This window comes from Trichosurus vulpecula, chromosome 4, assembly GCF_011100635.1.
Source record: "Trichosurus vulpecula isolate mTriVul1 chromosome 4, mTriVul1.pri, whole genome shotgun sequence".
In the NCBI taxonomy this organism is placed as follows: domain Eukaryota; kingdom Metazoa; phylum Chordata; class Mammalia; order Diprotodontia; family Phalangeridae; genus Trichosurus; species Trichosurus vulpecula.
In genome coordinates this window covers 8957615-8970908 of record NC_050576.1, presented here as the reverse complement: position 1 = coordinate 8970908, position 13294 = coordinate 8957615, and the positions used below count along the sequence as shown (strand labels likewise).

General features: G+C 44.0%; 1 protein-coding gene across 1 annotated transcript in view; it reads left to right on the top strand.

Moving 5' to 3' along the window:
- The window catches only part of CTH (cystathionine gamma-lyase), a 34239-nt gene extending 22135 nt beyond the window's left edge, over positions 1–12104 (top strand). The window contains exons 9-12 of the mRNA XM_036756117.1: positions 996–1117; positions 1983–2035; positions 8766–8904; positions 10705–12104. Of these exons, the coding sequence (XP_036612012.1) occupies positions 996–1117; positions 1983–2035; positions 8766–8904; positions 10705–10713 (323 nt within the window). The 3' untranslated portion in view covers positions 10714–12104. The remainder of the gene's footprint in view (positions 1–995; positions 1118–1982; positions 2036–8765; positions 8905–10704) is intronic.
- Positions 12105–13294: the final 1190 nt, after the last annotated feature.

Below are 13294 nucleotides of genomic sequence, written 5' to 3'. Positions count from 1 at the left end.
ATCCCTAGGCAATCAGCCAGTCAGTCCATAAGCATTTATTAAGCACCTACTATGTGCCAGGCACTGTACCAACTAAGATCTGGAAATACAATGAAAGACGAATGACAGTCCCTGCCCTCCAAGAGCTCATAGGCTAATGAGGGAGACAACATACAAATAATTGCATATAAAGAAGCTATAAATGGAATAAACAGAAACTGATCAGCATAGAGAAGGCACTAGCATTAAGGGAGGCTAGGGAAAGACTTCCTGTGGAGGGTGGGATTTTAGTTGGGACTTGGAGGGAGCTGGGGAAGCTGGGAGGTAGACATGAGCAGGGAGGGAGAGCATTCCAGGCATGGGGGACAGCCACAGGGAACACCCAGGGGCCATTGTCACTGGAATAATAGCTGACATGTAGGGCCTTCCTTACATTTTACATGATCTAATTTGACCCTCACAGTAGGCCTGTACAGGAAGCCTCCCGTTTTTCAGATGAGGACGGTATGGCTAAGAGGGTAAGTGACTTGTTCATTGGCAGGCTTTGAGCCCAGGTGTCTCCCGGCTCTAAGTCGGTGCTCTTTCCCAAAGCAGCATGACGCTGTCTCCCAGGTCGTACCTAACAACAGCCTGGCCTATTTCATATCGACTCACTGACGTTCCCCGCTAGCCTTCCTCGCTTGCAGATGTCTATTTTTCCTTCTGCCCTCATGCGGTTTCCCTTGGCAGGGGGAGCCCTCAAGGAAGCAATCAGATGTTTGTATCCACAGGCAGTAAGATTCTGACTAACCTCTGTGAGCCTCCATTTCCTCATTCCTCCCTTCAGTAAAAAGGGGCTGATGTTTCTTGTGGTATTAAGTGTTATCACAGGATTCTTGAGGGGTTCAAATGAGATTATACATGTAACATGCTCTGCAAAATTTAAAGCCCCATATAAATGTTAAGTATCATTCGTTTAGATCCTGAGTTACATTTTTAATGCTTTTCAGTAAGACATTTCAACTTGATGATTGCAGGTCTGCCATCTCATCCTCAATACGAGCTGATGCAGCGCCAGTGCACAGGTTGCCCAGGAATGGTCACCTTTTATATCAAGGGTGAGCTCGCACATGCAGAAGCCTTCCTTAAGAACCTAAAGGTGAGGACGTATCAGCCAAGACTGACGTGGGTGGGGTTTGCAGGCACATACGAGTCTCACTAGGACAGTGTGGTGCAGTGAGTAGACAGCCAGCCAGCCTTGATATCAGAAAGGTCTGGGATCAGATCCTCCCTTGGGCACTTTGCCCTAAGGGTAAGCCATTTAACTTCTTGGTGCCTCATTTTCCTCGTTTGTGAAGTGGCATTATCTACTTCACATAATTGTTGTCGCCAGTGAGACGGTGTATGTAAAATGCTTTGCAAACTTAAAAGCACTATATAAATACAAGCTATATAATACATACATATATCAATATCATATGTAATGTGTATATAAATATTATTGTTCTTGCCTTAAAAACAGCATAATGATATTAACTGATTCACTTAGTGCTGTCTTCACAACCGTTCTGTGAGGTAGGTCATGGAGTCACTCTGGCCATTAGATAGACTGCTACAATAGAATAACATAAAGAGACAACAGAAAGTTCTCCTGGTGTTTGTCTTCCTTTCTAAGAGCGTGTTTATACGTGAAACGTTTCTCCATTGTCTAAAACAAGTCGTTACTGTTGTTTCATTTGATTCTGCACTTCAGCTCTGGTCTTTCCTTGGCCTGGATGTGTTTTGAGACAGTGGAGATGGGCAATGGGTATCATTAGCATGTTCTGAAGTGTGAATAATCACTGTACTTGGGAATTTCTTATTTAGATCCTCAGTCTTCCTTTTTCTTTTCCTGGACTGATTGTGGTTCTCCCCAGCCCCAGACCACTGTCATGAAAAGATTTTGTTTTATTTTTTGCCTTTGTAGAAGTTCTCAGTAGTTTTGGTTTCCCAGAGGGTTTCACTTTTGGTGTCTTTTGCTATAGATTTTCACGTTGGCTGAGAGCCTGGGAGGATACGAAAGTCTTGCTGAGCTTCCGTAAGTTGCTTTCAATTGTCATTCACTGTTGAAATCATTTTCTCTTGGTATCCTCAGCGCCTCAGACAGTGCTTGGGACACAGTACATGCTTCAGAAAGGCTTGCAGATTGGTGGCAGTATGGCTATACATAGTGCATAGCATAAAACTCGAGTTTATAATAGATTCTCAATAAGAGGCAGACACTTGGTATCCAGAGCACTTTCCTCCCAACATTCCTGTAACACAGGGACCACAAAGATTATCAGCTCCATTTTGTAGATGAAGAAAGGGCTAAATGAGTGGTCCAGGAACACAAACTTGGGCAAGCTTTGAATTCTGGCCTTTCTTCATTTTGTAGGATCATAGATTTAGAGTTGGAAGGGACTTGAGAAGTCATTTGGCCAACTCTCACACTTTTACCATTGAGTAAACTGAAGCCCATAGCGGCAAAGTGATTGGCCCAAGCTCATACAGGAAGAGCTCAGCCAGATTCAGAGCCAAGCTCTCTAACTCCAAAGCCAAGCCTCTTTCTCTGTACCATGCCACCTCTCAGTTACCTAAAAGTACTTAGCACCCATTCCCTTATTTTACTTTTCCAGTTTTACTGATGATTTCTGTCACTGTATGACAACCATTTTCTGGGTGTAGATGTCCCTCCTACACCCCTCATCTTCCACCTCCTTGAGAACTAGTAAGTAAAAAAAAGTAAAGTGAAGAAGCCTGGCAATGTATTCAACATTCTGCCAATGCAGACCCCCACTTCCTTGCTGAGGAGAGGGAGTTGTGCTTCATTATTTGTTCTCCAGGATCATGTTTGGCTTTTAGTGATCTTGTCACCACTGTGTGTCATATTCTTTTGCTGCTGCTTAACTTCCTTCTGTGTCAGTTCGTGCAGATCTTCATGTTTCTCTTGATCCTTCATATTTGCCATTTCTTCCTCTTCAATAACGTGCATGCATTCAGATGATTAATGATAGCTTATTTAACATCTTCTTTAAAGATGTGGGCGTCCACAGGAATCTGCATATGTGGTGTTAATCTATGAATAAGTGGGTTGCTAGGCGGCTCAGTGGATCCAGGGGTGGGCCTGGAGTCAGGAAGGCCTCAGTTCAAATCTGGCCTCAGACACTTACTAGCTGCATGACCCTGGGCAAATTGCTTAACCTACCACCCACCCTGTTTGCTTCAGTTCCTCATCTGTAAAATGAGCTGGAGAAGGAAATGGCAAAAACCACTCCAGTATCTCTGCCAAGAAAACTCCAGCTTAGTCTCAGGGTGTGAGAAGACTTTGTTGTCTTAATGAACCAAGAAAAGGGGTAAGATCCAAGGTCCACAGGTTCAGAGGTGCTAGAAGGTGCCTCCGAAGTCAACTAGTCCAACCTCCTCCTTTTACAGAAGAAGAAATGGAAGGCCCGAGTGGCTGGGACTTGCCACATTGGAACCCAGGCACCCTGACTCTAAAGTCCTAATTCTTTCCTCTGTAGAATCCTGCCTCCCAAATTATTATGATCCATGCTGCAAAATAAAAAATACCTAAAATCTTTCTTTTAATTAAGAGCCATAGATGGCTCAGAATCATTAGTCTTTGGCCAGAGGAGTTCTTTTTAAAATATAATTAGTTACTATTACTAATTGAATGTTTTTAAAAATAGATTTTTACTGATAGCTTTTGTTTGAGAGGAAGAAGAAAACATTCAGCAAACTAATCAACACATTGGAAACATCTGATGTTATATGCAATGCCCCATCCCATGGATGCCAGCACCCCCTCTGTGCAGACTCAAGGCCAGGCCTATTGGCCATCATTTCACAACATCAAGTCTCAGTTACTTGGTGGTGGTTCTTTCCATTTCCGTTGTAATCATTGTACATGTATTTTTGGCTGGCTTAGCTTACTTCACTTTGTATTTAGCCTGTCTATTGGTTCTTATAGCTCAGTGATAACCCATTACATTCATGTTCCCCCACCAGTGTTGCCTACAGCATGTTTAGAGCTGGAGGAAACCCTGGGGAAGCTTCAGTCTAACCTCTTCCCTTGAGAGTTGAAGCAGTTGGAGACCTGGACGGGGGGAGAGGGGTGACTTGCCCACATTCATGTCACGTTAGTCACAGAGACTAGATGAGAACCCCAATCTCCCCAAGTCTCTTTTTACTGTGCTTACACTGCCTACGGTCCTGGAGCAGATTGAAGATGAAAAATATGATGTAAGAAGAAAGGCCAGTTCTCCCCAGGACCCTTGAGTTATTGGTGGTTTTAGGAAGAGGGAAGCCCTTCCTGCAAGAGTGGGCCAACAGTTTCGTTGCAAGGCTTTGTACCTGGCCTGCCTGCCTGGCCTCTGGCTTCCAAGTGATCGTGATGAAGGATAGTGTCCAGTATTTGTGAATAACGTTTGGTGTGATGTGTGAGACTGCTCAATAGCCAACATTTCCAAAGGATGCTTGCTAGTCAGCCTGAGGACACAAGAGGGCACATTCAACATAGGAAATCATTTTGTTTTTAATCTTCATAAAATGTGGTTGGAAGGAAGCCCCACCCATGTCTTCCCTTGGGAAGATTACAGATTCACTGATGTATTGAAGTATGTATACAAATATATGGATTTGGCAGATCCACAGGCGTGTGTGTATGTGTGTGTGTGTGTGTGTGTGTGTGTGTACACATACATTTATATACAGACATATACACAACCACATATATTCATGTACACACACATACACACATACATACATATGCATATTACACAAATATATCTGTAAGTGAGGGGCAGTGCAGTATAGGGAATTGAGGGCTGGCCTTGGAGGCAGGAATGCTGTCTAAGACACATTGGACTGTGTGACCTGAGCAAGTCACTTAGTGGGTGAACTTCTCAGTGCCCCAAGCCGGCAGCCCTGGGAGGCTCCAAGTTAGAAAGAAGTTGCCAATCTGTATTAGCAGAGGGAGTTTCTGGACCAGGAGTTCTTTGTAGAATGGGGCTGATATGAGCCCCTGCCTCGTACTTGTTATGGGGATCAAACGCAGTGTGTCTGTGTGTATGTGTGTGTAAGTGCTTGCATGTGTGCACATGTGTGTGTGTGCATGTGTGTCTAAGTGCTGGATAAATTTAGCTGTGATTACTACATGGATGAAGTCCCAGATCTGGACTGTGTTACTGCATCCCTGCCTCTGTCTCTCTCACACACACACATCTCCCCCTTATCCATATATGTGTCTATGTATAACATGCACACATAGGAGCATGCTGGGGCCAGCTTAGGCCGGCCGGCTCCCAAGAGTCCAGTTAGACTTTACAGTTTAGCACCTGCCCCATTGTTCTTTGTGTAGACTTAAGAAAGTGACAGAGAAAACGGCGATAATGCAGTTTAAACTTACAAGGACATTTTGCATAGGTTTTATTTTCTAAAGAGTCAAATTTCCCAGTATGTCCCTGTGCATAAGAATGTATGCATGCATGCATGCATGCGTGTGCATGTCCATACACACGTGCATAGATATGCAGATATAATCCACATATGTGTTTGGAGGGACAGAGGTGGTCAGAGGCTGCAGCACAATCTAATGCAGTGTTGGAGGCTGGGCAACCTGGGTTCAAATCCTGCTCCCGATACTGGCTGAAACCATGAAGATGCAGTTCACTTTGCAGCATGTCAGTTTTCTCTTAGACAGAATGGAAACACCATCCTCATAGTAGCTATCTATTTGTTATTTTGAGCCTCAAATGAGATGTGTAAAGGACTTTGCAAATTTTCAAAAATACTTCTATAAATAGCAGTTGAAATTATAAAGCATTTTTGCAAACAGCACCTGGCATTGTGGATACAACTGACCTTTGAGTCAGGGATACCTGGGTTCACATAAGAGGAATAATCATTTAGCTCTTCAGTAATACCTGCTATGTGCCAGGCACTGTGCTAAATGCTTTTTACAAATATTTCGTTTGATCTTCACAACAACCCTGTCACGTAGGTGCTATGATTATCCCCATTTGGCATTGGGGAAACTGAGGCAGATGGGCTAAGTGACTTGTCCAGATACCCCTAGTCAGTATCTGTGGCTGAATTTGAGTTTGCAGTGCTCCATCTACATCCCCTTGGCACGCTGCTCCGTCTGTGATGTCCCCAGTCTCCCATGACGGACAAGGGGTAAAGTCCCGTGAAGTTTCAGTGGTTTTCTAGCACTAAGGTGTACACATGAGTTGATAATCTGCACTAGTAGATGAAGTTTCCATGCTGGAAGTTCCCTACACAAGAAATCACCTGCCCAGATTAAAAAGAAAAAGCCAGTTATAGATTTAATTTTCAGGAGCTCCTCTCTCTATGTTTCACGGAATTTTTTCAAAATTCAGTCCCTGAACATAAAGAGTCTCCTTCATTTTTTGTTTTTTTGGCAGGCTTTGTGGAGTATGGGTTTGGTGGAGGGTGGGGTTGATTTAGAGCTGTCAGGGAGGAAGACCCTGGCTTCAGTGACTCATCTGTTTTTTGGGGATAATCTGAAGGGCAGATTCAAGTCAAGGCCAGACTGCCCTTCCATCCTTCAGCCCCACTCTGGTCTGTCTCAGTGTAGCAGCATTAAGGAAAGAGAAGCCCTACTCAGAACAGGCTGCCCAGGAGGATGCTGGGATGGGAAAAGCCCTCCATGTGGGTGAGGAAGGAGATGGTTTATCAGAGCAGGAGGGAGTCCCTGACGGAGTCTGCTCACCTCCAGTGGGCCTGAGATTAGATGAGGACAGAACTGCCCCTTTGATGGCAGGCAAAGGCCGAGCACATCGTCATTGTTCAGGTGGCATGTTATTGCCGTTTCAGCCCTCCTTCTAATAATTAGGAGGCACACAGAGGAGCGGCACCAAGGCTTGTTGTGGTGGTAGCTTGGTTCTGGTGCAAGGAGATAATCCAGTCTGTCTTTAGAACACACACATGACCTTCCAGCCCAGCCCAGAACTCAAGTCAGCAAGTATTTCTTAAGCACCTACTACATGTCAGGCACCTTGGGAAGTGCTGGGGATGCAAAGAAAAAAGTATTTTTTCCACCTTTGAAGGTTTGTAACTCTCACTGTCTAGATTTTCCTTGGTATTGTTAGCTGTGCTTTTGAAAAAAAATACATAGATATGCTGTCCCTTAGACATTCAACATAGGGTGGTAAATAGAAAGCTGGCCTTGGAGTCAGGAAGATGTGGGTTCAAATCCAGCCTCAGTTTCTTTCTAGCTGTGTGACTATGGGCGTGTCACTTCACCACTGCTTGCCTCAGTTTCCTCATTTACCAAATGGGGCCGATAGACAGTACCTGTCTTGCAGGTTTGTAGGATAAAGTGAGACAATGTTTGTAAAGCACTTAGCACGGTACCTGGCACACAGTAGGCTCTCTATACACGCTACTTGTTATACCATCATCATCATCATCATCATCGTTGTTATTACGTAACCTCTCAGTGCCTCATCTGCATCTGTGGAGGACGCAGGCTCTCGAGGACTTGGATTTACCAGATTAGCACCGTGGAGAGAGGGCTGAATTTCAAACAGAAAGATCTGTGTCAGAACCTAGGCTCTCTTCCATTCTAACATGACATTAATGGTAACCGCTAGCTTTTGTATAACGCTTTAAGGTTTCCAAAGCGCTCTACACGTGTTTACTCATTGGATCCTTACAGCAGCCAGGGGGACGTAGGTGCTACGAGTATTCTCATTTTACAGATTAGGAAACTGAGACAAGACAGCAGTGAAGTGACTTGCCCAGGGTCGCACTGCTAGTAATTATCTGAGGCTGGATTTGAACTCAGGTCTTACTCCAGACTCTGATACCTTGGTTGCCTACAAGTGACCTTGGGCAAATCACTTAACCTTTCTGACCCCCAGGAGCTCCTTTGTGAAATGAGGGTTGGGGCTAGGTTAGGGCCCCTCAGCTCCCTCCCATGTTTGAACTGATTATCCTTAGGATTCTATGAAATCAGAGGATTGGATTAAAAAAGAAACCAACCCACCTTCTCTCTGGTTGTTTAAGAATAGACTCTTCATGTTAGGGCTCATGGCTGTGTAGTCTCACAGCCTGAGTATTTTTTTTAAGGGCAGAGTAGAGCAGGACCTTTATTTTACAGAAACAGTCCAAAATCGCGTGAGTTTTTGGGACTGCTGGTCACCCTGTTGTGACATGTTTATCAGCTGTTAATTCATGTTGAGTCTTCAACAAATCAACAAACTTTAAGGTAATCGTAAAAAAAGGAAATCTTAAAAATTGGAGGAGAAATAGATAAATTGGAAAACAAAAAGCTAGTTCTTCAAAAAGAAGAAATCAATGAACTTTGCACTTTCCTGACTTAAAAAGAAGGGGCCAATTTACATTGAGTTTGCAGGCCACTAACCTCCCTTCCAGCTGTGCCTTCTTCCTGTCCACTCTTGCCTCCCCCAGCAGGTACTGGAAGAATTGATTAGGTCAGGGCTTTGGGTCTAGTATTTGCCCAATAGTTGTTGTAGGTAACAACTCCCAGCAATACAGCCCTCAATGACAGAATTATAGAGGTCTGGAGCTGGAAAGGGTTTTAGAGATGATCTAGCCCTGCTCTCTCTTTTTACAGATAGGGAAATTGAGGCCCCAGGAGGTTAGAGTGGAACAATCAGCCTTGCTTGTATTAAGACAAGAATATTGTTTCATTGACTTTTGGAACGGGCAGGGGAATAGATCAAAGGAAGGATGGTTTGCTTGTGGGGTGGGGTGAAGGAATCCTGCCCCATTCACTGTATGTGTCTTTCCCTTTCCAGGGCTCTCATGACTCATGCCTCAGTGCCCAAAGAGGACAGGGAGGAACTGGGGATCAGTGATACTCTGATCCGGCTCTCTGTTGGCTTGGAGGACATAGAAGATCTCTTGGAGGATCTTGACCAGGCTTTGAAGGCTGCTGTAAGTTCTTACTCTGGACTGGCCTTTTCTTGGGTGTAGTTTTCCCTGGCAGGAAGGCATCTTAAAAGAGAGATTTAGAGGATCCAAGCTCCAGAGTGGGGAGGGGCCTCAGAGGCCATCAAGCCCAGCTCCCTTGTTTCACAGGTAGAGAAACTGAAGGCCAAGGGAGTAAGCATAAGACATGGAATCTGAACCCAGGGCCTGTGATTTGGGAGTCAGTGCTTATTAAGTCATGCTGCTTCAGAATAGATGAGAATTGGTCTACATAAAGTATCAGCCATTTATTTATTAACTAACTTTAAGCTGATTTATTGATAAGAAACAACATAGTACAGTGGATACAGCATTGGCCTTGAAGTCAGGAAGACACAGGTTTGTGGTCCTCCTTTGAGCCCCAGAGCAAATTACGTAATCTTGATGTGGCTCAGGCAGCTCCCTAAGACTTATCTGCTACAGCATAGATGGGAGGAAGGAAGCAAACTTTTGTGAAGTGCCTACTGCGTGCAGGGTGCTTTAAAAATATTTCATTTGATCCTTACAGCAACATAGGGAGATAGGTGTAGGTGCTATTATTATCCCCATTATACATATGAGAAAATTGAGTCAGACCCTGGCTAAGTGATATGCCCAAGGTCATACAGGTAGTAAGCATCTGAGATCACATTTGAACTCAGGTCTTCAAGGTAAGTTGTGATCTGTGCTGGTGGAAGAGACTTCCCATACCAGGAATTTCCATACTGACCAAACAACAGCATATTCCCTGGTAGGCTTTGAGCTTATCTAGACTTCAGACATCCCTCCAGGCTTGTTTGGGAAGTAGGTGTAGCAGATTCGGAAGGGGGCATAATTAATTGATAAGAGGGGGCTCTGGTTATATGAGCCTCTGCTAACAGAAGTGTAGCTGAGATTTCTTTGTCTTTGGCTCCCTTGTCCTTTCCACCTGAAAGTCTTCTGTCCTCCTTTGATTTTCACTTCCCTTCCCCTCCCCTCCCCTTTTCCTTTTCCTTCCTTTCATAAATTGTGAACTAGGCAGGGAGAGAAGTCCCATTCCTAAAGTTTCATCACTTTTATCCCTCAAGCAGAAAATGTTTCATGAACTACAATATCTGTGCTTTGAGTATTCAGAGTGAAAGAAAACCTGGAAGAATATCTCCTTCTTCTGGGGAGTCTTATTGAAGGAGGTGAAATAGAATCAGAGAATTAGGAGCTGAAAGGGTCCTTGGAAGTCCTTAGTCCAGCTCTTAAGTGAACCCTGAATGCCTCTACCGGGATACCAACAATAGGAGTGCTTAAAGGCTCGGGCTTCATATGGAAGCACTTTTGTATATATTATTTCTTTGATCCTCCCTATAATAACCCTGGGAGGCAGATGCTAGCACTGCATCCATCTTACAGATCTGGAAACTGAAGCACAGAAAGTTTGTGACTTCCCTAGGGCTACTCAGCTCATACATGCCTGGGGCAGGATTGGACCCCCATTCTCAAAGTCCACATTTCTATTCACTGTGACATCCAGCTCTCACTAGTGATCAATTGGCCTCTACTTGAACTCAGGTTTGGGAGTGGGAGTGGGAGGGTGAGGGAGAGCTCATTTGCTCTGAAGGGAGCTCATTCAATTTTAGAATACCTCTAAGCAATCAGTTTTTGCTATATCGAGCCAAAATCTATATCCCTGTGGCTTCCGTCTGTGGTCTGTGTTTGCCCTCCAGGGCCAAGCAGAATGAATCTATTGCTTCTTCACATCCTTGGCATGTGGGTATGTAATGGTCTTTTGTTGTTTTTTATCCTTCATTAACACAGCACCCTTAATCTGTGCTCGTGGTACCTAGAATTCCAGGACGTGCTACTGACAGCCTGCATTCCTGGAATGATCGGTAATCGCAGAGACTGCGAATGAGAGCCTCCAGTGATTTTCATTTGAAGACTTAGTGTCTGCCACATTAGGCACCTCGTTACCTTTTATACTCTAAACTTTCAGTGACTGGACATTATGGTACAAGATGCTGTTCTCTCATCTCTCTCTGGTTGTGAAATTCCAGGTCAATTTCTGGTGATGCTTTCCCCTTTATCCTTTATTGTTTATATTTTTGCTTATCAAAGGAGGCTAAATTGTGTACTGCCATTCTGCATCTTCCTTCCAGCCATAAAATGTCTTTTTATTCTGTTACACTCTGATGGCAGTTCATTGTCTGGTTGCCTTCAGAATAATTCACACTACTGAATGAACTCTCCGTGTTTTGCTTATACACATGGTACCTAGAGCAGCTAAGTGGTTTGCAGAACATGGGTGTGATGCCAAAATCAGATACTTGAAACCATAATGTGAAATTCTACTGGTTTTAAATTGTATCTCAAAAATCTCATTTTTCATTTTAGTAAATATACATGGCAAATGTGCCTTGCTTTATCTTTATCTTTCAATATTGGGTGCATCTAGTAATAATTTTGCCTTGGTAGGTGTTAATTTTTTTTGTTTCAGTCATCAATTTGCATAGGCTTGCATATGTCTCTTAAAGACATTTGTTTTCATAAAATCAATAAGAATGACATTCACATTCCTGTCTTTAAAGTTAAAGAATATTCAATGTCCTAGCCACTTGAGCCTCCCCCCCACAATGGATTTTTGCATTTCTCCTTTTACTTGAAGGCATGATATGCTTCCAGAAGGAATTAGCCTCTTGGGAGTTAAGCAGTGCCTTCTCTGAAGCATTGGTAAATATGAGTAAGCCACAAGTTCCTTCCAACTCACTCTAATTGGGTTTGAAACTTCCTTTCAGAAGGAAGTCTTTATTTTGTATTTTTCCCACTTTTGAGATTCCTCCCGGCCAGGGATTCAAGCTTGCCTACTCATCTTGCATCAATTGTCAATGTCTTATTTCAGATCTCTAAAGAACCGTAAGGAAGGATTCCAAACCACCTCCACGCCCCCCCCCCCCCACTCCTTCCTTCCTATTAAATTGAGCCTGACACAAAAACCTCAGGATTGGGGGTGGTTGGGAGACTGGAATGAGAGTCTTCAAAAAGAAGCCAAGAGTTTATTTTTCCAGTGTGAGATGGTCTTTATTGATTTGGCTGCTTGTCGATTTCTTAGATCTCTTCCTTTGGATTGTACCTTTATGACTTCCTGTGTTTCCTGTAGATAATTGGCCATGGTGCCTGTGCCTTAGTGAAATTCTTAATAAATATATTGAACAAACAAATGGAGGTGATTGTTGAGGATGGGGAAGAATTGACACTTACAAAAAGAAGAAAGTGACAACCAGTGAACTACAGATTTCATTTAGTAGAATCTGTTGCCCAACCTGACTTCCCAACCAATACTTGCCAAGCTCATTAGGATCTGATTTCACTGGCAAAGCCAATTCCCTCTCTTAATGCAAACCAGTGCCATCTCTGACTCTTGGAGAGTTTCCTCAGGCACTGAGGGGCTAAGGAGCTTGCCTGGGATCACATAGCCTGGAGGTGTCAGAGGCAGGACTGGACCCCCAGGCTTCTTGGATCCAAGACTTGGTTCAGTGCCCACTGTACTCCCCTGCCTCTGGGGAGCTGATAATGCTGTCATCTCCATTGTGTCCAACTCTTTGTGATTCGATTTAGGGTTTTCTTGGCAAAGATACTGGAGTGATTTTCCATTTTTTTCTCCAGCTCATTTTTTAGATGAAGATACTGAAGCAAGAAGCCTAAAGTGACTTGCCTAGGGTCACCCAGCTAGTAATTGTCTGGAGCCGGGTTTGAACTCAGGAAGATGAGTCTTTCTGACCCCTGGCCCAGCACTCTATTCACTTCATCCCCTAGCTGATATGGGGCTGATAATACAAGGATTAAAGTGTCTGCACAGGAGGCCACATATAAGTATCAACACATACCCAAAACATCTCCTGTCGGTCTCATAGCTAGAAGTTAGGGTTCCAACAGACATCTTTCTGGAAGTTAGCCCGGCATCATATTGTCTCTTGGTGACAGACGGGGGAAGGCAGACAGAACAGTATTCCAGAGAAGTGTTGCACTTTCCCCTCCATGTGCCTCCCCCCTCGCCCCCCACCGCTGAAAGTGATCTCAGGTCCAACCCCCTCATTTTACAGAGTAAGACACTGAGGCCAAAGGAGTAACATGACCATGTCAGGGTCTCACAGCTAGCACATATTCAAGAGAGGCATCAGAACCCAAGTCTTCCTACCCATGAGTCCATCATCCTTTCTACTAACCTGCTTCATTTGTCACCTCCCACATTGCTTTGTGAAAAGTATTCATATCCCTGGGGGTTAGCACAGTGTTTGGCACACAGTAGGTGCTTGATAAATGGGGGTCTATTCTCTCTTCATGGGGTTGTGGTGGAGAAAGCACTTAATTTGTTTTTTTAGTTAAAAATATTTTGTCTCCCTCCTACCTC